The 23,919-nt window shown below is 55.6% G+C and overlaps 11 protein-coding genes across 11 annotated transcripts; 4 read left to right on the forward strand and 7 right to left on the reverse strand.

Annotated features, from left to right (window-relative positions):
* Positions 1–8: 8 nt before the first annotated feature.
* On the reverse strand, positions 9–2,007 carry C8Q71DRAFT_404478 (Six-hairpin glycosidase). The gene is made up of 7 exons (XM_047918346.1): positions 1,992–2,007; positions 1,356–1,929; positions 1,247–1,300; positions 1,076–1,197; positions 939–1,022; positions 296–876; positions 9–241 (listed from the first exon to the last, which is right to left on the reverse strand). Exons 2-7 carry the CDS (start codon positions 1,631–1,633, stop codon positions 146–148), a joined length of 1,215 nt encoding a protein of 404 aa, XP_047772917.1. The 5' UTR covers positions 1,634–1,929; positions 1,992–2,007; the 3' UTR covers positions 9–145.
* A 1,521-nt stretch (positions 2,008–3,528) lies between these two features.
* On the forward strand, positions 3,529–4,837 carry C8Q71DRAFT_790215 (uncharacterized protein). Its single transcript, XM_047925296.1, has 3 exons — positions 3,529–3,785; positions 3,840–4,296; positions 4,350–4,837. The coding sequence occupies exons 2-3, from the start codon at positions 4,025–4,027 to the stop codon at positions 4,606–4,608; spliced, it is 531 nt and encodes a 176-aa protein (XP_047772918.1). The 5' UTR covers positions 3,529–3,785; positions 3,840–4,024; the 3' UTR covers positions 4,609–4,837.
* On the reverse strand, positions 4,722–7,304 carry C8Q71DRAFT_404516 (exonuclease V a 5' deoxyribonuclease-domain-containing protein). Its single transcript, XM_047918347.1, has 8 exons — positions 6,844–7,304; positions 6,638–6,788; positions 6,488–6,567; positions 6,383–6,434; positions 6,271–6,324; positions 5,173–6,224; positions 4,931–5,107; positions 4,722–4,879 (listed from the first exon to the last, which is right to left on the reverse strand). The coding sequence occupies exons 1-7, from the start codon at positions 7,149–7,151 to the stop codon at positions 5,053–5,055; spliced, it is 1,752 nt and encodes a 583-aa protein (XP_047772919.1). The 5' UTR covers positions 7,152–7,304; the 3' UTR covers positions 4,722–4,879; positions 4,931–5,052.
* Positions 7,305–7,424: 120 nt separating this feature from the next.
* Positions 7,425–8,798, reverse strand: C8Q71DRAFT_888485 (copper homeostasis CutC domain-containing protein; the record flags this gene model as incomplete). Its single annotated transcript, XM_047928614.1, has 4 exons — positions 7,425–8,058; positions 8,345–8,506; positions 8,564–8,687; positions 8,743–8,798. Coding segments are annotated over 4 exons (762 nt in total), but the record flags the coding sequence as incomplete, so codon positions are not given.
* A 1,279-nt stretch (positions 8,799–10,077) lies between these two features.
* C8Q71DRAFT_843759 (fatty acid desaturase-domain-containing protein) lies at positions 10,078–12,039 on the forward strand (the record flags this gene model as incomplete). The annotated part of the gene is made up of 13 exons (XM_047926574.1): positions 10,078–10,262; positions 10,316–10,427; positions 10,488–10,492; positions 10,552–10,576; positions 10,633–10,661; positions 10,711–10,820; positions 10,870–10,896; positions 10,947–11,054; positions 11,109–11,136; positions 11,192–11,252; positions 11,315–11,356; positions 11,454–11,798; positions 11,866–12,039. 13 exons carry the CDS (start codon positions 10,078–10,080, stop codon positions 12,037–12,039), a joined length of 1,251 nt encoding a protein of 416 aa, XP_047772921.1.
* A 178-nt stretch (positions 12,040–12,217) lies between these two features.
* On the reverse strand, positions 12,218–13,369 carry C8Q71DRAFT_799711 (uncharacterized protein; the record flags this gene model as incomplete). Its single annotated transcript, XM_047925908.1, has 3 exons — positions 12,218–12,569; positions 12,836–12,939; positions 13,337–13,369. The coding sequence occupies 3 exons, from the start codon at positions 13,367–13,369 to the stop codon at positions 12,218–12,220; spliced, it is 489 nt and encodes a 162-aa protein (XP_047772922.1).
* A 195-nt stretch (positions 13,370–13,564) lies between these two features.
* C8Q71DRAFT_799712 (Bromodomain-containing protein) lies at positions 13,565–15,931 on the forward strand (the record flags this gene model as incomplete). Its single annotated transcript, XM_047925909.1, has 6 exons — positions 13,565–13,800; positions 13,944–14,175; positions 14,256–14,455; positions 14,509–14,611; positions 14,667–14,795; positions 14,846–15,931. 6 exons carry the CDS (start codon positions 13,565–13,567, stop codon positions 15,929–15,931), a joined length of 1,986 nt encoding a protein of 661 aa, XP_047772923.1.
* A 101-nt stretch (positions 15,932–16,032) lies between these two features.
* Positions 16,033–18,188, reverse strand: C8Q71DRAFT_790262 (zf-DHHC-domain-containing protein). The gene is made up of 10 exons (XM_047925297.1): positions 17,960–18,188; positions 17,832–17,907; positions 17,659–17,780; positions 17,587–17,603; positions 17,393–17,535; positions 17,255–17,340; positions 17,102–17,201; positions 17,034–17,048; positions 16,871–16,985; positions 16,033–16,620 (listed from the first exon to the last, which is right to left on the reverse strand). Exons 1-10 carry the CDS (start codon positions 18,103–18,105, stop codon positions 16,142–16,144), a joined length of 1,299 nt encoding a protein of 432 aa, XP_047772924.1. The 5' UTR covers positions 18,106–18,188; the 3' UTR covers positions 16,033–16,141.
* A 101-nt stretch (positions 18,189–18,289) lies between these two features.
* Positions 18,290–19,336, forward strand: C8Q71DRAFT_863218 (uncharacterized protein; the record flags this gene model as incomplete). Its single annotated transcript, XM_047928137.1, has 2 exons — positions 18,290–18,443; positions 18,495–19,336. The coding sequence occupies 2 exons, from the start codon at positions 18,290–18,292 to the stop codon at positions 19,334–19,336; spliced, it is 996 nt and encodes a 331-aa protein (XP_047772925.1).
* Positions 19,282–21,606, reverse strand: C8Q71DRAFT_404946 (uncharacterized protein). Its single transcript, XM_047918349.1, has 3 exons — positions 21,233–21,606; positions 20,933–21,183; positions 19,282–20,873 (listed from the first exon to the last, which is right to left on the reverse strand). The coding sequence occupies exons 1-3, from the start codon at positions 21,435–21,437 to the stop codon at positions 19,482–19,484; spliced, it is 1,848 nt and encodes a 615-aa protein (XP_047772926.1). The 5' UTR covers positions 21,438–21,606; the 3' UTR covers positions 19,282–19,481.
* A 123-nt stretch (positions 21,607–21,729) lies between these two features.
* C8Q71DRAFT_843774 (NAF1-domain-containing protein) lies at positions 21,730–23,869 on the reverse strand. Its single transcript, XM_047926575.1, has 4 exons — positions 23,513–23,869; positions 23,077–23,461; positions 22,755–23,017; positions 21,730–22,707 (listed from the first exon to the last, which is right to left on the reverse strand). The coding sequence occupies exons 1-4, from the start codon at positions 23,743–23,745 to the stop codon at positions 21,831–21,833; spliced, it is 1,758 nt and encodes a 585-aa protein (XP_047772927.1). The 5' UTR covers positions 23,746–23,869; the 3' UTR covers positions 21,730–21,830.
* Between the last annotated feature and the right edge of the window lie 50 nt (positions 23,870–23,919).

The following is a 23,919-nucleotide window of genomic DNA, read 5'->3' on the forward strand; positions in this document are numbered from 1 at the left end:
CCTGTATGATCTCAGTCAAATTAAACGCCGCGCGCGTACTCGCAGAGTCAAGATAGCATTCGGATAGACTGCTGTCAGTCACGACGCCGGGTAGGATCGGTTCTGTGCATACGACATGGCGCAACAAGACAAACCTCCGCCGAGGCTAAGCGCCTACAAGCGCCTCGTACTCCAAGCTAGCGAGGATGAAGGGCGCAAGTCCTTTCAGGTCATTTATGTTGATGGGCTCGTTGATATAGTACTGCATCGAGGATCATTGTCAGTGTAGTCAGACGGAATGGACGTCCACACGCACCTCGTAGTCATTCCCGGGCTCCAGACTCCCGACGATGACTGTGTTGTTCCAGTCCATCGTTCCGTCCGACTGAGGTATCACCCAATTGGCCGTCGCGTACTCGTAGGCTCTCTTTGCGGTCGCGACGAAGGAGCCATCCGTATCCTCGAGGTAGCCGAGGCGCACGCCCTTCAAGAGCGCGTAGATGTACATGGCCGCGCCGGAGCTCTCGAAGTAGTTCCCCGCCCGGCCGGGCTGCGTCAGCACGAGCCACCACACGCCGCTCTCGCTGTCCGCCGCCTTGACAAGCGCCCGCGAGAGGATCTGCAGCTGGGAGCGGATGGTCTCGCGCATGAAGAACGTCTCATCCGTTGTCGGGGAGCCCTCGAGGATGTCCACGATCGCCATGACGTACCACCCGACAGCGCGGTCCCAGACCTCCGGGGAGTGCCCGCGGTCGGGGGAGGCCCAGTCTTCTGCGTGCGAGTCGTCGTAGCCGTGGTAGAGCAGCCCGAGGTAGGTCTCGTTGTTTGTCGCGTTGATGCTTGACGCGAGTTGTATGCCATGGCTGTATTGCTCGATAAACTGGTTGGCGATATCGTCTGTCGTTGAGTCAAGAAGTCAGTTGAGATGAATAGCACGAATAGACAGAGGAGACGCTGACCCCAAGCTGACCGGTTCGTCGGCTGGAACGCGGCAGTATACCTGGCATAGAAAACATCACCCATATAGATACCATCAAGCCAGCCTGAGCAGTGGGGAGAATGAGCAATTGGCGACGTCTGTGGCTTAGGGTCTGACCTTGTTCTGGGTACGCTCCTTTGTGCCAGAACTGCCCCTCCGGTGTGCGAGGCTGGGTCTCAAATTGGGTGCGGAACTCATCGGCCCCTACTTTGTACCGCTCGTCACTGGTCGTGTTATAACTGTTACATTACTCAGTGTCGAATGCGGCACGATATCAAGAAGACATACAGATACAGGAATGACCACCCCGGAGGTATGTAGTCCAGCTGGTACTCGCTCGGGCTGCCCAAGAACCATCCGTACGCGTTGCAATAGTCACAATGAGGAAAACTCTTACTGGTAGACTGAGACAACCGTCCCGTTTTCATTGAGAATGTTGTTGGCAGCCTCAGTGATGTAGTCGTAGTAGCTCCGGTTACCGGTCTTCTCGTACAGAAGTCTGAGCGCCCACTGTAGCACGCCATGTTCGTATGTCACGACAGGGTCGCCGCTAGCGTTAAGTCCGTTCCCCTGTCCACGAGTGATAGCGGAGTTAGCAGCCCATGTAGAGTATGTCGTGCCCAGGGCGAGCGGTAGGGAGGAGATCCCCAGGAGCGTGAGCGTCGGCCAGAACATGAGAATGCACACCAGCTCGGTGAACAGCGCCGTCGCGTACCGCTAGACGAGCCCCAGAGATATATAGGCATAACAGCATGAGCAGATGTTCATCTGGGACGGTCCGGGCGGAAAAGCGGGCAGACACCGTAGTATCGAGGAGAGAGACACTGGAGGCTTGTCCACATGGGGGCGTTCGTCACATGCGCGATGTTTGATGTCCATGCAGTGGTCAAGAAACCATGTCGTGAGCCATAAGACCCATGCCGCCATTTCGCATCGGGGCAAGTAACGCAGCTGACAGCCAAGCCGACTCTCTGCGTGCGTGATCAAGCCTCAATATCAAACGAGTCTCCGATGTCTTTACAGGGCCACCTACCGTTGAATTTCGAAGTCTCGAGCTCTGTCAAAACCTCGCCCGCAAGGCACTGCTCCGGTGCCGTACTTCACGCGTCACGAATTGCGAGTATTCTGCGAGACTGTTTATGTAACCCGGTTTCTAGTCCAGCGACCGTCGGCGGAAAGGGAAGATTCAAGCGTGAGTGTTACTCGTTTGCCAGTAGCATCCGCGGAGGCTTGTAATATTTGAGCAAATGGTAAAACCCCGTGACGCGCGAAGATTTGGTTGCTCTCGAGGCCCCGGGAGCTGTGCGGCCGTTCAACTTGCTGCACGACGGGCGTCGACGGCGGCTCGGCCAGTCAGTGCCTACATCCCGCGGATCCATGGGCCATCGCTCCCATACGAAGAGTCCATGTTCAGCGCACAGATAACTTACCATCACCGTTGCAAAGGGTGACAAGCCCCTCTAGCTACGATCTGGCCAATCTTCAGGTTTTCAGCGAGACGGCGGAGGAGGAGGAGGAGGAGGAGGAGGAGGAGGAGGAGGAGGAGGAGGAGGAGGAAATTTCATTTAGCCACATTTAACACGTGTAACACACGCGACACTCGACAACGCGGTTGTGGCTACGGACGTTCATACCGTTACCCGCTAGTCCGAGGATGAAGGTCTCGCGCCACGCGCCTCAGCCACATCGCGTCTCCGGATATTCCACGGCGCTGTCTAGCTCAATTCTTGCGCAATTGGTTCATAAGGCCCCTTTATTTGTTCCAGGCATCAACACCAGCATAGTGAAGATGTCACCGAGGCGATACACACACAAGAACGCGCGCGAGGCCAATTCCAGAGTCGGAGGCCGTAAGCGCTCGTGCCAGCTGGCGGCGCGGCACACGGCGTTCGATGCTTCCAACAGAGTACATTTCATGGACACGATTTGGCAATGTGCTCTCAAATTTTGGGGACTCTTGTCGTGGGTACAGTACTCAGTACAGTAGGCAGCCCGTGCTTCTATAACATTTTATTTGTAGGATATGGAATTTATTTTGTTCGGTGACAACACCCGCAGCCAAAGTGGTATTAGTACTAGTAGTGGACAGAAGAGGAGGCACGCATCGAGCTAAATTGAGGCCACACTTTTCATTGTGTACATGCCCTACTACGGATGCCCTACTGGTAAGTACCACCTCTTCCAACTTCCCTAGGTCCGGTAGCTTCTGTGATGATCTACAAAGGCACATGCAGTACAGTCTCGTAGGCCAAGCCCAATCTTGATATCACCCCGCTCACCTCTACCACCACCGCAGCAGACCACAGCTCGTAACATCCGAATGTTCCACCAGGATCGCCTCAAACTCCCAATACACGTCTCGTTCGAACGCCGTGTGCCGCGCCGCCAGCTGGCACGAGCGCTTACGGCCTCCGACTCTGGAATTGGCCTCGCGCGCGTTCTTGTGTGTGTATCGCCTCGGTGACATCTTCACTATGCTGGTGTTGATGCCTGGAACAAATAAAGGGGCCTTATGAACCAATTGCGCAAGAATTGAGCTAGACAGCGCCGTGGAATATCCGGAGACGCGATGTGGCTGAGGCGCGTGGCGCGAGACCTTCATCCTCGGACTAGCGGGTAACGGTACGTTCAGCATGCTGGAAGCGCCCGCCTTGGTGTCGTATGGCAGTCATGATCAAAGCCCTCTTCCACCGCCGGGTGTCACTACTATGTTCCAGATTCGGATTCGTTCTACAGGTATCTGGTTTCGGGAGGCAGACTGGAGCCGTGGATACATGGCGCTCGAGAAAGACATTCAACCAAGCTACTTAGTGACCGCTGAAGCCTAGTGAGTACTTTTGAGATTGATGCATCGTGAATCTGAGCCTGATGCACTATAAAGGATCGCATGCGACGCGCTCGGCCGTGGCTTGGCCGTGGCGATCCAGAAGAATCCCGGCCGGACCCGGCGAAACACAAACGCGAGACTAGAAACACCTCAGCGTCGGCTCAGCGCCCATTTAAATGTTACCCCCCACGCCTGTATTCGCCGCCAGGACCTAACGTTGGTTTCCTCTCCACAACGCCATGCTGCCCAACCTCGGTGTCTTCACAGTCCTCTTCAGCTCGTTCGCCACTTTTTGTGCCGCAAGTGACGCGTTCTTCGCGACGGCGATCGTGACCGACGCTAAGAACAACTCAGCTCTCGAGTGCTGGCAGCTAAACGCGAGTGTCTCTGTCTCGAGCGGCGCGGGTACGGCAGGCGCGACGAGCATCCAGCTGGGTGACCTCGCGAACGCGACATACACCGTACTCCCGCCAAACTTCTATGGCGGAGTCCATAATGCGCCTTATCCCCAGTGAGTCGTGAATGTCGCAGCTCGTGCTGTATATGCTGACTCGACTGGTGTAGATGGGTCGTCTTCACCTCGGGCCTGGCAGTAGTCACTTTGCCGAACAACCCGGGCACTGCATACGTGCCCGGAGGGCCGAATGGAATTATCATCGCGGTCGATACCACCGGCAGCGGTCATAACACTTCGTACCCGTCCAACGACGAGACAGTTGCGCTTCAGATACCTTTCGCCGACGGTGCGGTCCCGCCGCATACCGTCGTGAGTGAAGGTCCCTGTGTCGGAAACCAGATACAAAATGTTAGTGCGACGGAGTGAAATTGGGGCTGAGGTACGTCTCCCAATCCGGTGACGCGGTTTCAGCTTGAGATCAGTCTTGACTGAGGTTCCCTAGGGGAGATGTGCGAATGGTCCACTCATAGTCAGTATACGTTATCTGAAACTTAATATCCACGTCGAACAAGCCAGGGGATATAACTGTCTTTTTGAACTTGTCTTTTGATGATGCGCGCTGTTCGCGTGAATCTCATGCTTCCTTTCGTGGCTGGTAAGCACACTACTTTATATAGCGCCAAACGTCAATTGAATACTACAAGAATTATGTCAATACACAACGCGATGATTCCAAAGCTGGGCGTACCAGCACATCACATGCCACAAACTGTGAGTTAATCGAATGTGCCTTCATTCGAGAAATGACCTAGCAGTGCTCATATGGCGTGGAATGAAAAGAACAAAATAATCAGACAGCTGGGATGTTCCCTAGAATGAAGCCTCTGTGTCCCTCCATTCGCAGTCTTGATGGTACTCGCAAACCCTGCATGACGCAGATACCTGATCAGCATACATAATCCACCTGCCACGAAGCGGAGCACGACTCACTCGCACCGACGTTCCAATCCTGCTGGCACCCCTTTTGGCTGACGGTGTCCATGCCAGTACTGCAAGATGCTGCGCAGATGGTCGTCCAGCATCTGATCGTCCATCACGAACTCTTTCACACCTAGCATGCCAGCGACCAACTGCGCTTTGTCGTCGGAGTTCGACGCGGACGCTCCCATAGTCGCCTTCTCGTCGCCATCCCCGACTGCAGTGGCTTCGGAATCTTGAGATAGCCCAATCACTGTATCTCCGGACACCTGTGAGATGCCTTCCACTACCTCCGCATCCACGGAAGGCCGTGTCTCCTGAGATTGCGACAGGGATGCGGGATACAGACCGTCGGGCTTGTCTGTCGTTTGCAGTATGTACTCCAGCGTCAGCGTCGTGTCGATACCGTCGACGTCGAGGCGTTCTACGGCTTTTTGCCAGGCTGCAGCGAGGTCATCGAGGCAGTCCAGCGCGAGGTACCTGTGCTCTGCGCTCCCGCTTGGCGTGGTATGCGACACATCCCCTTGCGTCGGAGACCGAGCCGCACGATCGAGAAGACGCCTCGCCCCACGGATGAACGTGTCAGAGAACGGCCGCCGAGGGTTGAGAGACAGTTTGCGCCATACCGCAGCAAAGTCCAACGGCTGTGAAGTAGTAGTCGCCCGCTCGCTCGAGTCACCAGTGCCGAAAGGTCGTGTCATGAGGCTACTCAGCAAGCGGTGATAGAGCATCAGCTGGAACCGATGGGCCAGGGCGTCCTCGTCTGGGGGAATATCGGGAGTGGTCCGTGTCTTCGTATCGGATAGGTGGATCGCGTAACGGTGAGGGCTCGAGCACGCTAAAGCGTTTGTGGCCCGCGACGCCAACGGTTCCGCTTCATTATCGGCCGCAACGGATAGAGCTTGCGGCGTGTCCTGGGATTCAGTCGAGGGCATACGGGCCTTCTTGGCTTGCTCCCTCAAAATGAAGGCCGCCTTGCGCTTTCTCTGGCTCGGTGGGCCGGGCATGACTTCAATTTTTGTTTCAGTATCCACTCGCAGAGAAGGCTTCAACGCCAGATTATCCTGAACGCAAGTGAGACTAGGTTGCGAAGCAAGGTTAGAAACATACAATCTGTCCGTGAATCACGTTGTCGTCGATGAGCCCCAAAACCGGTATTTCGCGCTGCCAGCGAAGCAATGATTTCTAGTGTCCGATCAGTTAGAACGCTTATTCTACTCACGCAAAGGCCTGTTTCCTTGAGTGTATCCAAGGCTTCGAGCATCTGTACCAGACTTTCCGAGAATCAGGATATATTCACGGCCACATGAGGAAGCAGGCTATTTACCGCAGTTTACCTAACGCTTGCGGTAAGTGTACATCCGCCCTGCGTAGACTGGCCTGACGTTCCAACGTCTTGTGCATTGACTGCATAGTACGCGCGTAAACAATCGTCAAGGTCAAGGTTGGCCATATGGGATACAACTTAAGTACTCACTCTACCACGCCTCGTAACGCGATAGTGCTGCTCTGCGATGGCCTTGTCTATTCTGATCCATTTACCACTCGCACTCCGGAAACCAGTTCCCCTCTTTTCTGGAGAGGAATTGGAGTTGGACCTTAGTGAGTAGTCGTACGACAACTCGCACCTGTGTTGCCATCCGAGTCAGTATATGGCATAGAGACCAGAGAAATCCCACACACCAAGAAGGCTGCACCAAATCCGTTACGGATAGCCATACCCTGTTTCTACGAAAGTTGGCATACGGACTAGGACCGTGAGGCCGTTCCGGACCTATGTGTACAAGAGGCTCTCCCTTGAGCGTATTCTTTCCAGGATTCAGGGCACCACCGCTGCCAGTTGTTCGAGACATGCGAGTCGTGGATTCGACAAAGAGGTGGCAAGAGAGGAGAATTTCGCCGACCCAGTACAAGATCGAGGGCTCTTCAAGGGCACGCTCCTGGGCCACACACAAAGAGATGCATCGGCCACAACGAAGCGCTGGACACATGTCAGAGCCGAGCTAAGATCAGTCCAGATATCGGACAGCGACTTCAGAGACTTCATGGCGATCGAGAGAGAGCGAAGTGCACGCAGACTGAGATAAAGGATGGGCAGACCGCCGCACGACTGCCAGGACTTGACTGCAATGGGACAACCTGGGACGACGCCTGGCACGACGCGGTGTGGCAGCTGGCCACAGCGCTTGCGCCACCGTGGCTGATTACGTCAGCATCTCAGAGTGAGAGTGAACGGTGTGAACCGTGACCTTGAACAAGTTGAACAAACTCATAAACTCGGCGGCCAAGAGAGTTTACGATGTCAATTCACTCGATCTCTGGGACATCCCGGACCGGTACTACAGATGCATAGGCGTAGGACAAGAAGCCTAACTAGTTGCCCGGCGAGTCCGATCTTGCACTTTGGCCAGTGTTAGGTTGCACAACAAGTTGCAGTAGATGTTAACAGTGAGTTCCCGTCCTAAAGATACCTCGCATTCAATTTCCCTCTAACCATTCATGACCTGTACTCATAATGATGCGCACTACCTCTCTCACGTGTTCCTCATTCGTGCGCCAGACCGCCCATTGGCCTTCGCCGACGCCCATTCCCATTCCCTCTTTCCGGTATCGTGCTTCGCTCGGGATCCACTGACCTCCGCTCATGTGTATTTGACATAGCCCTAAGGGTAGTAGCTCTAGAAGCACGCTGCGAATCGTGTTCGGCGACACGCCTGACCCGGGGAGGATATTGAATCGGGAGGCCATGTGGGGTTGATGTTGCGAATCGTTATCATTCAAGACGCGGAACAGAGTGGAAATATTTGCGAGGGCCGTAGACGTGGTGCAAGTGGGTTCTTGCCCGCTGGAGATGTTGTTTCTTCCAGTGAACACCGAAGGCAAAAGTGGGGTACCAACCTCGTGAGCACGCGATTGACATGTGGGATCTTGCGCACGTCCTCAAATGCTACACAGAATCTCAGCACAGCCAGCGTTCAGATCAAATGACTGAAAGCTCACACACCTCTCTGTATATTTCTTGTCATATCGAAGGCCCTGTGAAAACATACTGTACGGACGGTCATTTGCATCCGACAACCACATGATGCATCTCATACGCTTACTTTCCAGTGGGTGCGCTTCGTTCGCTAATCTACCGTTCGGTATATGCGAGTCAGTCAATGTTACCATGTGTGAATTTGACCCACCTGGTGCCGCAGCCAACGTCGATCTCCCCCTCGCGGGTTAGGACACCAAAAACAACCCCGGCCGCACCTGCCAACTTGAAGATGCGAATATCTTCTATCATGACTTCCAGCTCCTCGTCTGAGTACACAAAATCTCCCGTCCGTGGACGTATCATGACCTTGGAGCAGGTTGATGAATCACGACAGCAGGGCCGGAAGAATCCTTCGAGACTAACCAAGATAGGCACTTGAGGAGCGGCTCTTGCGACCGCCTTGAACATACCCAGGCTCGGGGTAACGCCGCCGCCCGCGGTGAGAGAACCACAAAGCTCGAGGCGATCTGCACCACCCGCAACGGCTCTGAGAACACAGCGATCAGAATTGGCAAAAGGATCAAAGCACATGGACAACCAACGCGACAGCTGATTCCACCGAGTCGATGCACACCTCGAGCTCAACTTGGAGACGACTGTCGCTGTCGATAGCTGTCGTGTGAGAAAATGACCAACGGTGATAGTGATGCAATGTTCTCTTACATTTGGACCATAGCGAGCCTGACTCCCTGCTAAGCTAGTGATTGCACGATACGGCCGGAGACCTAAGCAAATGACGAGAGCGTTCAACCGTAACTGCGTGTGAGTTCAGAGTGAGTCAGCGTGGCATCTCGCATCATAGCCTCCTCCCCACGACGAACATCATTCTACGCGCATCACACGAGGCGAAGTCGTAGCCGCCACGAAGTGATTCAGTAGGATTGGACGATGATGTCTCTACTGACGCACTGTAGAACATATCGATCCGATGCTACCTCTGGGCGGGCCGCCGTGGACGTTTGACAGGAAACTGATCCGACTTCAGGTATGTCAAGTTACAGGCCACTGGATACAGGCTACTGGATGGAGCCATGGAGAGGACGGCTCATCATCATCCATCGCCATAGGTAGCCCATCATCGTGCAAAATGCGTGAGACAAATGAATTCTCTCTTTTTGCGAAGGGTACGATTCCAGAGACGTACGTGCCTTGTAGACACGGGCCACGCTCCGCACCGATTCCAGATGCTACCGCGTTGTGCTAAGCTATCTGAGTAGTGAGCAGTAAGCTGCAGTGCCACGTCGGCCGCACAACACCTCCGCTCACCTTGTCCGGGCGGTCCTGTCTGAGAGTGAGCCTGGTTCTCGCTCTTGTACACCGTAGACACGCCGGTCGTCTGCAAGTTGGCGCTCAGCTGAGAGGGGAACGAATCTCCGTAGTCGCGATCACGTGGCATTGTGTATACGCGTCGTGCTGGATTTAGTCAAATTCTGCTGAAGATCCTCTTGAAGGTGCTACAGCTGCTCATGTCCGCTTCCGTAATATCGTTCCCCGTCAACTTCGGGCTGCTATCATTCACCCGCCCGAGGTTCCCACTTGCAATTATGATGGGTCCGTCACTGACAAGGGGCCCCGGCGTCGACATTTCGTCGGAAACAACCCGGATGACAGCTCCTTTTACCGCATTGGGCAGGGATCCCAACCACTGGTGATGCGGAACACACTAGGCCGCCTTCCTATATGATATCTCACCGCGCTCACGTCAAATGTACGTCCGATAATGCGGTCACTAGACAGCGATTAGGTGAGAAGATCGCAACGACAATCGGGAGCGTCCTCGCACGAAGAGCATATCGAACGCCTGCTCAAAATTTGGATCGCAGAGATATAAGCAGCCACTACATATTCGAAGGCCGTTGTGCTTACTGATCGCTAGCATGGCTCTGCAACCTGACCCACAACCTACGCTGCCCCAGCAGCCGAAGTTATGGTGGGCGAACGGGACGGCCTTCGTAGCGATCCACCTTGCAGCCGCGATAGGTTGCTACTTCCGCCCGTATCAAAGCGTGTCAATATACACACTGTCTCTGTGCGCTGTTCTCTTTCAAATGGCAGAGTTGTCGTAAGTCAGCCGTCGAACAGTTGCAAGCTTGTGCTCACTACGAAGTCAATCAGCATCACAGTCGGTTATCACCGTCTGTACTCGCACAGAGCATTTCGTGCCAGCCTACCCGTGAGGATCGTCGTGTCGTTGCTCGGTGCCAGCGCAATGCAGGGGTCAATCAAAGTGAGCATGGGAATCGTCTTCCATTGAAGGCGGGAGTAATGGCTGACTAACCCGACCAAGTGGTGGTAAGTAAACGCACACCATAGGAGTGCAGACGCGGTAGTTCACTTCCCCGACTTGACAGGTGCCTAAGGCATCGGCTGCACCATGTATGTCCGATCCCGAGATATAAACAGTGCTGACATTTACCAAGCATCGTGCACAGCGTTACACAGACGACCCTGTACATGACCCGTAAGCACAACATCCAGACACAGTCACTCTATGCTCAACGTATGGGAAGTTATGCGGCCACTCGCGGATTTTGGTGGTCACATATGGGGTGGATTTTCTTCAAGCCTCGCTACGAGCGCCTCGAGCTGGTCGACCAGGCGGACCTCGACAATGACCCAGGTATGCTACGCTCTTGTCTACGTAGACATCCACGTTGACGAGACATAAGTCGTCCGCCTGCAGCACAAATATTACCGTAAGTGTTACGTGGAATGCCAACGCCTGCTGAAGCAAAAATACTCTCAGTGCCGCTGTCCATTACACTGGGGCTGATACTGCCGCCCTGCCTCGGAGTCCTGTGGGGTGAACCTGCGGAAGCGTTCATCTGGGGAGCGCTTGTCGCGAGACTGCTCAGTACGGATCTTTCCCCCGTGCCTGTCGGACCGAGCTAACTTGCCTTGAATACAGTCTGGCATTGTACCTTTTTCGTGAATTCGTGAGTACGAGTCTGTAAGCTCGATGAACTAAGTTGGTTTGACGTCTTCGGGAAGCCTCGCACACTGGGACGGCCTGCAGCCGTACTCGGACGAAAATACGTCCAAGTCGAACCTGGTTCGTCCCCAACACGGCTGGGAACATGCGTTCAGTGCAGCTCATCCTTCTTATACGACTAGGTCCTCGCACTCCTCACCTGCGGCGAAGGGAACCATAACTTCGTGGGTACGCTTGTGCTTCCCTGGGTCGACGTACTAAATAATGCCCACAGCATGTGAGCATCAAGTCCAGGAACAATCACGTATCTGACCTGTCGAACAGCACGCATTCCCCCATGACTATCGTTCCGGTCCCGCGCGGTACGATTGGGACCCGTCCAAGTGGACGATTCTTCTGCTCCAGCAACTTGGCCTCGCCTGGGGACTCAAACGCGCGCGTCCAGAAGACGTGAGCGAGGCGTGCCTCTACATGCTTCACAAGCACGCTGGGGAAGTCAGCGGAAGCGATGATGACTCGAGTTCTGGGGACGACGCTGACCTTCCACGCTCCTCGGATTTGGAGGTCTGGACCTGTCCTGATGTGCAGAGGTATGTCGACGGCGGCCGATGCGTCGTCGTGCTTGATGGGCTCGTGGTTGACGTCACGGGCTACCTGGGCGAACACGTACGTCGCTGATCCTCTATACCGGGCTTGCTTAGGATCCGATCGGAATGTGCTGACGGTCTTCTAGCCTGGAGGTGCTGCGCTGCTCCGCAAGTACTCCGTCCGACCACAGGGGATGCCGCATCACGACGTCTGGAAGCAAGCTGGTTGGGCGTTCCATGGCGGTATGAACAACCACTCGCGAGCTGCCCGGAAGCGGATGAAGGAGCTGCTGGTGGCCAGGCTGGTGGACGAGATGTAGGATGGCATGGATTGATCATGACCTAGGGAAACGATATGTGGTAGTACAAGCAACAGCGACAACAAGCAGATAGCAGATAGCAGCAGAGCAGAGAGCAAATTTCACATTGTAACACGAATAGTCCCACCGTACCTCGCGCACCAGGCGCATTCCTCAACTTCACAACCGCGCGCTACACCTACACCAACTTCTTCTCAATCAGGAGCAAGATGTTCTTTTCCTGCGTCGTCACCCTATTGCCGCGGATGCACTGCCGGATGTCCGACAACAGGATCGCGTCGTGCATTCCTAGGCGCGCCCCCTCCTCGTATGTGAGCGCATCGTCGCGCTTGCAGAGCTCCAGATACGCCGCAGCGATCCACTCCGGTATGTCGTAACTGCGCCCGAGCAGGATGCGGTCGATCGGAGAGGCGAGCTGAGCGAGCCGCGAGATGGCAAGCTGGCGGTAGTCTGCAAACTCCCACTTCGTGGCGAGCGCGAGGACCGATGTCCATTCTTCGGTGGTAGACAAATCGCCGTCGCTCACGTTCCTGTGGGGTCGGTCCATCGTCAAGCACCGTCGCGCCATTGCAAAAAGAACGTCGCCAGGGCCGTAACCTCGAACCAGTCGTCCTATAGGAGACACTCGACTGGCGGTTCCCGCTCCATTTGTCGCAACGACCACCACATTGTCAATAATGAGAGTGAGGTCGCTGCGGCAAAGGTGTTGAGATCGCAAGCCCGAGCAGCCTCCTGGGAAGAACGGCGGATACGAGACTAACTACCTCAAGTCAGTGGCCGGCGTCGTAATACGTACTCAGGATAGAAGAGGCATAGCAATCGCTCGAAGTCCTTGCAGGCGACACCATGTAGATAGAAAGGATTGTCGTCAGTCAGACCTTCCACGACTTTATCTTGTCCCTGTGGAAGGCTGAAAGTAGTTGAAAAGGCTTTGGATCGGCATGTCAAGAAGTGACGATGGATCCTGTAAAGGGTATTTTCTACCTGTTGAGTAGATGTATCATATTGAGATCGGTACGGTACTCTCAAGAGGAAATATAGTGACATACACGAATGACTATAGGGTCGTCTTTGATGTAATATGATGGGTGTCGCTTGGTGGTCCCGCTCGCAGAACAGAGCTCTTGGTTCCCCGTACCCTGTGCACTACAACCGCCAATCATCATCAACCGTTACACACAAATGTTTGCAGTCTAAGATAGACGACACCTTACGCGTTATCGACCATGATGGCGCGCGCAGTCCAGGCTTAGTGTGAAGTTCCGATATGCAAGTCAAAACAGCCGATACAATCGACCTGCAGCAAGAGGCTGAGGCTGCCAGTGATCATGGTGCACGACTTGAGATGGGCGCCTGCCGCGTTCATCACGTGGCCATGTTTACTGGATTAGGGGGGTTGGTGGCTCGCGCGCTGACACGGCCGACGGAGAAAGGGTCCTTAGCCAACAGAGGCTGTCGCTGTCATTCTGGGCACTGTGCTTGTTTGATAACCACACCAGAGCCGCAAGGAGGGAGAGGGAAGACGATGTCGAAGAGAGAGGCCAGCCAAATCGCCGCGGCAGCGGGAGTCGATATCGACGCACCGCGCGCCAAACGACGCAAGGAGGCTCCTGCAGACTCGAAACCACTCGCCGGGACAAGCAACGCGGATGGGGTCAAGAAGGAGGGCGAGTCGAGTGAACCGAAGCGGGACGGGCCAGAGGTGATCAAGGAGAAGGGGCTGAGGTTGTGGACAACGGTGAAGGATGCAGTGGACAAGGAGTGCGTGATTGTCTGCTCGCCTACCACTCACTACATTCTGACTCCGAACGCGTTTACCACCTACTTTCACCCATTGCAATCTGCCATCGCCTACCACTCTGCGCTCGTCATGTCTGCGGCCTCAAACACGCCCATTCATCTAGTGGTCGGCCACTCTGTGTCGACTTCATGCGTTTGCCATCCAAACGGCAGTACCCCGACTACTATGTCCAGATCAAGAAGCCAATTGCTCTCGACGATATCAAGGCCCAACTAGACGCACTCGCATACGCTTCATTCGAGGATGCTAAGCATGACCTGGAAACTTGCTTCCGGAATGCGAAGAGGTACAACATCAGAGAGAGCCAGATCTTCCAGGACGCCAAGGTGTTACATGTACGTAGACGAGAGCCCTGTGCTGACGCCCCCTCTCCCTGTGTCCTACGTTGTTGCTTGTGCTCATCCATGTGACGTAGAAACTCGTCAAGAAAGAGTATGCTAAGATGACCGGGACCGCAGAAGAGGCCGCCGAGGATGAAGGCGATGAACGTACCGGGGACGGTGCAGCGCATGAAGGGGGTTCTGACGATGAAGGAGCAAAGAAGAAGAAACCGCCCAATATGAATCGCTTGCTCAAGACGCGTTTGCAGAAGCTAGTGGAGAAGACTGACGACTCGTACGTTGAGACGACTTAGTGATGTCTGCATTCACGCACCCCTATTGATCCAGAGGACGTGTACTCTCAACCGAGTTCATGGAACTGCCGAACAAGAAGCAATGGCCAATATATTACAAGATGATCAAGCGTCCCCAATGTCTTGAGTCTATCTTCGTGAGTGTTTTTGCCGTTCTGTGTGTACTTGCAGTCGTCTCATGCAAGTGGCCAGAAACGTCTCAAACGGAAGGAGTACCACACGTCACAGGAGTTCGCTAACGATGTTGAACTTGTATTCTCCAACGCACTCGAATTCAATCAAGACCACACAGAGATCTGGGAAGATGCTGTGGTGCTTAGGGTGCGTTCGACCGCCCTGACATCGCCACCTGTACCCTAACCCGTATACAGGACTACTTCCGCCACCTAATGTCAGACCTGCCGCCACCACACACCATACCCGCCTATACCATTACAGAGTCTCACACCAAGATCAAGCTTAAGGTCCCCGCTCATCATCCACCCGCTGCCTCTACACCCGCACAACCCTCGCCTGTCCCCGGTACGCTAAAGATCCGTGCGCCGCACCCAATTGCGAACGGTGCTGCCTCGCAGGCATCCCCGCCAGGGGAACCTTCGAGATCTCCGGCGGTCCCTGTAAAGCCAGTCCCAGCGTCCGCGTCCCCGCCGCTCCCACAGCCGGGGCAGGCGCCCTCACATCCGATCATACCAGCTCCTATCCCTGCGGTGGCTCAATTGAAGGCGTCCGCAAGTGGCAGCAATGTTGCGCCCAACGCCTATCCACAGCCGGGCTACTCTCCGTACCCACAATACACACTGCCAGCGTACCAGCAGTCCGGTACGCCGGCTCCAGCCCCGTCTGTGTCACCGGCGCAAGTTGCCGTACCCCCCACGACTACTGTGGCCGAGCTGCAGTCGCCGTTCGACGCTCAGAGACATCGCACGCCCAAGTGCGTCACTTTGTTGACAAAACCGCTAGGCCGGCTGCTGCAGCTTGACTACACTGATGGTGTGCGGACATGGGCCGTCCGACTGTGCGGAGAGACGAGCGTCCATGTTTCCGGGGTGCGTTTTCTGAAGCTGGATCACGAAGACGAAGAGAGCAGCGACGACGAGGAGAAGCTGCAGAAGCCGGAAGAGGAAGAGGAGGAAGAGAATGGAGAAGAGAAGGTGAAAGAGAAGGAAGAGGAGGAGCCGAAGCCAGAGAAGAGGAAGCGGGGCAGACCGCCGAAGAAAAAGAAGCAGCTGGTGGTCGAGGAGGCGAAGATAGAGGAGTCGGCCAAGAAGAAGGGCAAGGCCCGCGCGAAGCAGCCTCCTGGGGAGACTCAGGTGAAGCTGAATGGCGCAGTCGTCAATGCTCTCGATGACAACAAGAGCGAATGGGACCTTGAGCTACCCATCGGGCCGAATTTAGTGGAGATCGGGGAGAAGGGCGGTACACCGTGGAGGGTGTACCTCGACAGAATGCCTGTCTGATACCCTGGACAACTAGTGTCCATTTCTTTTAGTCACCGTCTCGTGCTGTCGTATCTCGTTATATGCTGTCTGTACTTATTGATGATTGTCACCGAGTCGGATGTGAATTAGTGATGTTGTACGATTCAAATAATGATAGTAGTATCCCGTTGGTCCGCATACAACACTCCACATTACAACCAATATCGAAGCATCAATAGAGATCAGCTATTAGCTCTGCAACTTCGCGGCGAGAGGCACCGAGTCGTCCGGGTCCTCCTCAGCTTCGCTTTCACTGCTAACCTCGGGATCGTAGTAATTATACCGCCCAGGCTCGCGCGTCCTATCCTCGATAAACCCCTGCATGATCGCCTCCCTGTTGATCGACTTGATCTCGTAACCCTCGGAGCCCCTCCGTACACGGATGCCACTCCTAGAGTTGTCGTACTCGTCTTCACTAGACGACGCAGGATCATACGGGACAACAGCTTCGGGCTCGCGATAGTCAGGGTGATATGGCGGGAGGGCGGAGTAGGGGCCGTTGCGGGTGGTTTGGCGGCGGCGGGCGTTGGAGGGCTGTAGATACGGGTTGACGGAGCCGTTTTGATACGTCCAGGGGCTTGAGGGGAGGCTGAACTTGTGGTTGGGGTCGGGTTCGGGCATGGGCACATGAGTGGGATCCTCGGGAGGCCAGTTTTCAGCATCGGGGTCTGCGGAGAGAATTTGTAAGCGATGCAACTCATTGACCGCGTCGATGAGAAGAAGGGAAGGGCGTGCTGCAGACTACGGGTACCTAAATGGAGGAATAACGGGATAAAGCATGAGTGCTTACATACATAGCAGGGGTATCCGACGACTGCACACCTAGATGCGACCAGCGCAATCACGGCTCGGGTAGGCGATGTCCGCCGTTCATATAGACATTTGGATAAGCCCGAGAATTGAGCTCGATCCACTTACCATCGCCTTCGGCGAGTTGATACTTGAGGCCTGTTCCCGGCGTGACAGTCGGCCAGCACCACCATAGCGGCGAGTCGCCAAGTACAGAGCAAATGTTACGCCACAATCCCAAATTCTGTATAACCATTAGCATAGTTTCTCAGAGTGGATAGCGCGTACGCACATAGGGGAATTTGATCTGAACAGCAGATCAGCCTCGAGTCATACATGAGAAGCAACATTCAAGCACACCTCATGAATCTTGCCACGTCGTACGAGGGTCGCAACCTTATCCTTCTCCCAGCCTTCAATTGTGGTACTGTTACCTGATAACAGGTAGAAGTGATACAAACTGTCGCCGTCCAGTCAGCATATGCTGCGGAAATGGCTGACGTAGTGACTTACCTGAAGCCGCCAACAGCAAGCCAGACAGGTATGCAAGTTGCCATGTTCAAGATGATGAATATCATCTCTGAACTCTCGAAGTTCTCCTGTGGACTGGTTCAGGCACAGTACTACACTCCGGCGTGCAAATAGACGTACCCATGTTTGTGTGGCCACATAAATGCGTCGTACGTGGATTGCCAGATGGTACGAGCAAGCACAGTTTACGTAGAAGAGGAACCGGAAGAAATACCCGTAGTTGAAGTGACCGACGCAGTTGTTCACCCAGGGACAGTGATGATCTGCGTTTCCTCATGAGCGCAAGGCTATGTAATATGCACACAGATCCTTACCCATGCGTAAGATACAGCTACACGAACCAGAGAGTTAGGTACACTGTACATTCTCAAGGAATAGCGACGTACCGTTTGCACTGCCTACAATGGTGTGCGCGGGGTGGCTTAAAGGCGTCACACGTTCGACAGTATCTCGGTCCACGAGTGAGCTTCTTGACCTCATAGCCATCGTTATCCTGGACGTCTGGTTGCTGCGGAAGCGCCTTCAGAGTCTGTGCCAGACTACGGGCGTGAATACGTACCCATCCGGGTGGCACTCTGCCTGGGTCTGTTACGACGCACAGGTAGTAGTTCCACAACAGCATCCCCACCAAGGCACTGCAGAGTATATCTCTCAGTATGAGATTGAAAGGAACTTCGTATGACTTACTTGAAAGGGACGAGGAGTGTAAGCAGCTCAATGGAGAGTACACGGCCATACCAAGGCCAGACGACAAAAATCTGCGACGAGTATGCAATGAAGCAGATGAGCGCAGTGGTGAAGCCAACAAACAAGCGACCCGTTAATCGACCCATGCAAGCAGACCAAGAACAGACTGGAGCCCAAAACCGGAGGGAGGAGAAAGAGGCGTGTGCCGCGGCTGAGACGGGCACAGCTGGATGGTCGCGTAGGCGCCCGTGTCACTTTCCTCCCGACCATCACACTGCACACAGGCAGACCAACAACTTGCATGTGTTGAAGTCCTGCAAATACTCCACAATGTTTGCCAGGCCAGCGCGAGCCTTGTACCGCTCGCGGGCCACCGTCCGACTCAACTCAACGGTCGCACCGGCAGCCAGCGCACAGACGGGCAAGAAGGCTGCGCCGAAGCGCACCGTCCCTATGCTCGAGGAGTTTGGAGACATCAAAATTCGTGAGTTCTCCCTTACTCCATGACAAATTTATGCTCAGCTTAGCATACCAGCGAGTGCCCGCAGGGGCAGCGCCGGCTGGGAGTGGGCAGCAAACGTAGGGCTCGGGTCCGGTTTGGCCGACAAACTGGCACGACGACAGCAGCAGAACGCCCGGGGCGACTCTGAAGCCAACGATGTTACACCTCGTGCACCCAGGTCGGCCGTTCAAGCGGAGCAACGACGCTCGAATCAGGACAAGCGGGCTCCGCAGGGAGGGGAGAGGAATCAGAATGGGGCGAATAGGAACCAGTATGGGGCGAACAGGAGCCAGGATGGGGCGAATCGCAGCAACAATACACGAGCACAAGGAGGAGACAGAGCCGCTCGACCTCAACGAAGTGACACCCAGAACCGCTCACCCAGGCAGTCGAGACCACAGCAACAGACCGACGCGAGGCGATCCTCGAATGGGCGTTTCAAGCGCGAGGAAACTGCTGAAGCTGCTGCTGCCCCCGCAGAGTCTGCTGCCCCAAGCCCTCCCATTCACCTCGATGTTCAGAGGGACACAGCGAAGATCGCACTGTCCACCTCCGAACTCGATACACTCTTCGTGCACAAGAAGCGTTTCGCTTCTCCCGCAAGGGCAGTTGCTGCCGTGAAGCCCGGTGCTCGGGACCTGCGGAATGCCACCGCTGCAGTCGGAGGGCGGCCGTTCGAGAGGCGGTCAGGCGATTATTCGCGGTATCTCCCTCAAGACTTGGGCACGTCGTTCCCGGAGCTGCTCGGGCCTCTCGGCAATGCCAGGCTGCTCGTTGGACGCAGAACGGAGGTGGGGTTCAAGTCGCGGGAGAGGATTTTGGGCACCGTGCAGAGCCTGGTGGTGAACAAGGTTGTAGAAAACCAGCCCGCGTAGAATGATTGAGCGTAGACATGTCTCTCAGGGTATCCTTGACATACATACTCAATACATATGGGTATGTGACACAACCCGACCATCAGACTCATCGCTACACGGGAAGTACATGACGGATGATAAAGAAAAAAATAAATATGCTGCGTCACTGTTCGAGGTATGCTATCTGCACTGTGTCCTCTTCGTTTGCTCTCGATAATAGACCGTTACGCTCGGAGGCAACTGACTCCCGCTTGAAGTCCCTCGATAAACTCCTGTATTCGTCAGGCGGTCCACCGTCAAGGGACAGCTCGTCTTGCGCGTCGTCCTCCGTATCTTGGTTGAGTACCCACTCCGGGACCTCGAAGTCCCGTACTAGCTCGATCTCTGGTGGCACCCGCGCACCAAACGCCAGGACGTTTCGTTGTGTCTTGCGCACATTAGGTGCGGCAGAGTTGCGCAGGGCGGCAGCCATGAGCACGCACGTCGTCTGCTCCTGCTTCCCCGCGGCCCCTGCGTACGTCGCGTACTGCCTCGAACCGGGCGAGTCCAGGCGCATGGGGCGCACCGCTCCGGAGGAGATCGACTCGCCGTTCGTTGGCTTCGTCGGATGCGTGAAGGACGCCAGGCTGTCTGTGCGTGGGCGTTTTCGGGGGTGTACCTTCGTAGGACTTGCGCTGTCGTGCTCCTTGCCTTTCGGCAGGAACTTGCCACTGGCTCCACGAGCGCGCGGCGGGGCAAAGGCGGTGGTGGTGAGGATGGATGTTGTCGCGAGCATTTTGGTCGGACTCTGGTCGTCCACCTTCCGGCTCGCCTCGAGTGCATGCTTCATGAATGGTGACAGCGTGGTCTGTTTCTTTTTTTTAGTGGTTGACTTCGATAGTGCGTCCTTCAGTTGCGCCGGCGTCCGGGGAGGGAACTTGATCTTCAGCTTGAGACCCTTTGAGCGCTGTCGGTCGCGCTCGTCGAAATCGACCTCGGACTCCCCTGACTCGTCATGATACGACGGCCGCTGAGGCAACATAGTGTCCGCCTCTTCAGACTGATCTAGCTCGTCCACTTCTTCTTCCTCTTCCTCCTCTACCTCTGCCGCCTCCTCCTGCATCTCGTCGTTCTCTTCTGGTTCTGGTTCAGAGTCGGATGCAACGACCTCAGACACAGCATGAGACCCGTATTTCTTCTCGGGTGGTTTCTTGTCTGGGTTGAGCAGCGTACGATAGCGGTCCTCCAGACTTGAGGCGATGGCCAGCATTTCCTTCCTCCGGCGTTCTCCCTCCACCTGCGCGGCGCCATGTGGATGCAAACCGCCAAGCTCAATCCCGTCCCCGTTTTGCTCTACTACGTCATCTGGAGGAACGTCTGGCGGCGGGGGGAAGTCGGACGCGGGGAGGGTGAGGAATGCAGATGGGTCCATGCCGCGCAGCTGGTCGATGCGCTCCTTGAGCTTGTACTGCTCGTGTTTGAGCTTCTCCTTCTCGCGCAGCCGTTGTCGCTTCTCAAACGTCTCGTACTTGCGATGCCGCTTCTCGTACGCCGCGTCGGACGTGTCCGCGGGCTCCTGTGAAGGAAGAAACGAGTAAGAACACGGTACCCATAATAGGAGCGGTGTACACGGACGTCTTCTGCCACTCGTGGCCTGAACCGGCCCCCGACGCTGGCGTCCTCATCCAGCTGAGTGAACTCGGGGGTCTGGATAAGTTGCTGCTCCTTATACGCCTTCTGCACCTCTGGCCGGTCGAAGTAACGACCATATGCGTGCGTGTTGATTTCGACCTCGAAGTTCGGCGCGTCTGAGGTGGAGGGAACAAGGGACGAGTTGGTGGTCAGCAGGAATTTGGTGGTAGCGGGGATAAGGGGTTCGTTCTCGACTGCGCTGCGTAAGCGTGAGGCGATCCGCGCAAGAGGATTGGGACGTACGTCTCCGCCGCATAGTATCCAGAATCATCATGTCTGTCTCACAACTCCCGACGCCCGGCCCTCCTCGCCGGGAACGCGATGGCAAGACGCGTTTCGGCGGCGGCGCGCCGCCTTTCTTAGGCGTGCCATTGACTGACACGGGTGCTTGCGACGCGTGTTCGTCCGCGTTGGAGTCTCGTGGCGCAGTCTGTTCGGTAGTCGCCATTCGAACGTTGTGGCCGGCAGGTGTAAGTCGTCGTAGAGGTTGCGTTGAAAGGGCGATTTTGAAGGCGCTGGCAGACAGCAAGGCCCGAGGAGGTCAAGCCAGAGTCCTGAAGGCAATCTGAGATTCAAGGACAAGGAGTGGCCGCTCAGTGGGTCAATGTCGGCAAGGCTGGTACATACGAGCGTTTGGGCGGGCGATCTATGCCTTTCTGGGTGCGTCGGGATTTCCCTTATACAGACGAGATGACTACGCGCGGCCCGGGAGACCGTCCCAGCCACCACCTCCAATGCCAGTGATATATATTCGACTTCGTGGTAGAGACACAAGCATTGACTGGATTTCACACCGATGCGTATACAGAAACTGCAGTATTGCATATTGTATTGATCGTCATCAACTATGACTATTCCCATTGGATGATCCTGCGTCCCCATCTGCAGAGGAGCCCCAATTCTGGTTCCAAGCCCCGGACTGGTCGCCTGCAGGATTATACCCCGCGTTTCCGTAAGGAGCGTACTGGTTCGCCTGCGCGAACCCGAAGTTCATCGCGAAAGTAGAGGCGAAGCGGGGGTTGATATGTGGCTGCACATACTGATTTTGGTACCCGTATCCGGGGAAGTTGAACTGCTGCTGCGGTGGGTACTGACCACCCCACCCACCGCCGTTCATATGCTGTGAGGCATCAGGATGGTGTTGCATGTCCTGAGCCATTGACGCCTCGTCAGAGTACTGGCCAGTCGCCCGCGCAATGGCCAGCGAGGTGGGAGACATCGAGCGGCGCTGCTGAACGTCATACTCGTCATGCGGAGACGAACGCATTTGCGGTCCTCTGTCACCGCCACCCCACGATTGTCGGTCGTCACGACCTCGCCCCCGGCCCCGTCCGCGCTCCCTTCCTCGCCCACGACCGCGGCCTCGGCCCCGACCGTGGTCGTCGCGCCTTCCCCTAGCAGGTGCATTAGAGCGACCTCTGCCACGGCCACGGTCAGCATAGGCTTCTCCGCTCTCGGACCTGTGATCATCTCGGCCTTGAGAACCTGAGGTCACGGCTGGAGATGTTTCGGGTACACCGTAGTTATCTGCATAGGGGTCGTCGTAGGGCATAGGTGCAGGGCGCGAAGGTCCTGCTCCATAGTCCAGGTCGTTGTAAGGGTCTCGTTCACTGTATGGGCTGGCACCAGATGTATCGTCCTCAGCCATATCCGCGTCCCGCCTCATCGACGGTATGGGCGTCGTGTGTCTCGACGAGGCAGCCGAACGTGACCGATGCCTACACAGCGGTGAGTCAGTCTTCCACAACCCTCCTGGGGTGCTCACCTCTGTGTCCTCGTCCGTTTGGCAGCAGCTTCAGCCTCATCGTCAGAGTACTCCATCTCGTCTTCTGCGGGCTCTTCGTCGTTGATATTGCTCGCATCGCTGCCCTTTATTTGCCGGAGTGCCCTCACGAAGACGAAGTTGCTTCGTTCCGGGACGTGGAACACTGCTCTTGAAACCTTCACCTTCTCAGGATCAAGCGGATACTTGTCGTTGAACTTGACCTGGTAGAGGGGTTGTGAAGTAGGCCCGAAGGTCTCGTAGATCTGACGGAGCGTTCAGTTATGTCAGCGTTCATCAGGTAGTTCAGGAGCAGAGAACGTACGTATCCGAGCACCCTCCTGTCTTCGAATACAAGCAGCGTATCAGAGTCAAGTGCCCTCTCGGACGCCCTAGTAGCAATCTCTGACGCAGACCCCTTGACGATCACCACCCTGTCCACTATGCTCATGACCTCTCCCACCTTCTCGAGAGCTTCGTGCGGGCTGACCTCCTCGATGGTGGGAACGACAATCTCTGACTCTTCTATCTCGTTCTTGGTCCGCAGCTGTGCCGCGGACGTAACAGCAGGTCCAGTCTCGTCTGCATCGTCTAGGTCCCCTTCGTCCGCCGGAGCCTTCGCAGTGGTGCGTCGCTTGTCCGCGCTGCTTTCGTCAGAGTCAGAGTCAGATGATGAGTCCGAATCAGAGATGGATTCTGAGGACGTCGGCCTATCGTGATAGGTAAGTTAGCAGACGATATATCGGGCGAAGCACACATACCCAGATGGCTCCTCTGCTTCATCCTCCAAACCACCGAGGATGTCCGCCTCGACTTCCTGCTCACTGTCCGCATCGCTATCTGAGCTGTCTATCAATTCATCGTTTTTGGCTGTCACAGAATTTGCCAGTGCTTTGCTAGTAGAGGGGACGGGAAGCTCCCCGACGATGCCCTGAATAAGTTGGAGGTCCTGAGGGACTATTGAAGGGACCTTGAACGCAAGCCCAGAGTCCATAGCGAAGGTTTCGTCTTGCCTCGTTGAGTCGTTTGCCAGGGAAGTCCTATGGGCGAGGAAGGGGAAGAACCTGCAGCAGACTGAGTAAGGACGGGGAGAAATTGACCGCTGTGGCTGAAGAAACGAAGTGAAAGAAAGGGTCACGTTTTCTGACGCGCTCGCGTTCGCGTCCAG

Source organism: Rhodofomes roseus, assembly GCF_022264815.1.
Source record: "Rhodofomes roseus strain CIRM-BRFM 1785 chromosome Unknown C8Q71scaffold_38, whole genome shotgun sequence".
NCBI classification, from domain to species: Eukaryota; Fungi; Basidiomycota; class Agaricomycetes; order Polyporales; family Fomitopsidaceae; genus Rhodofomes; species Rhodofomes roseus.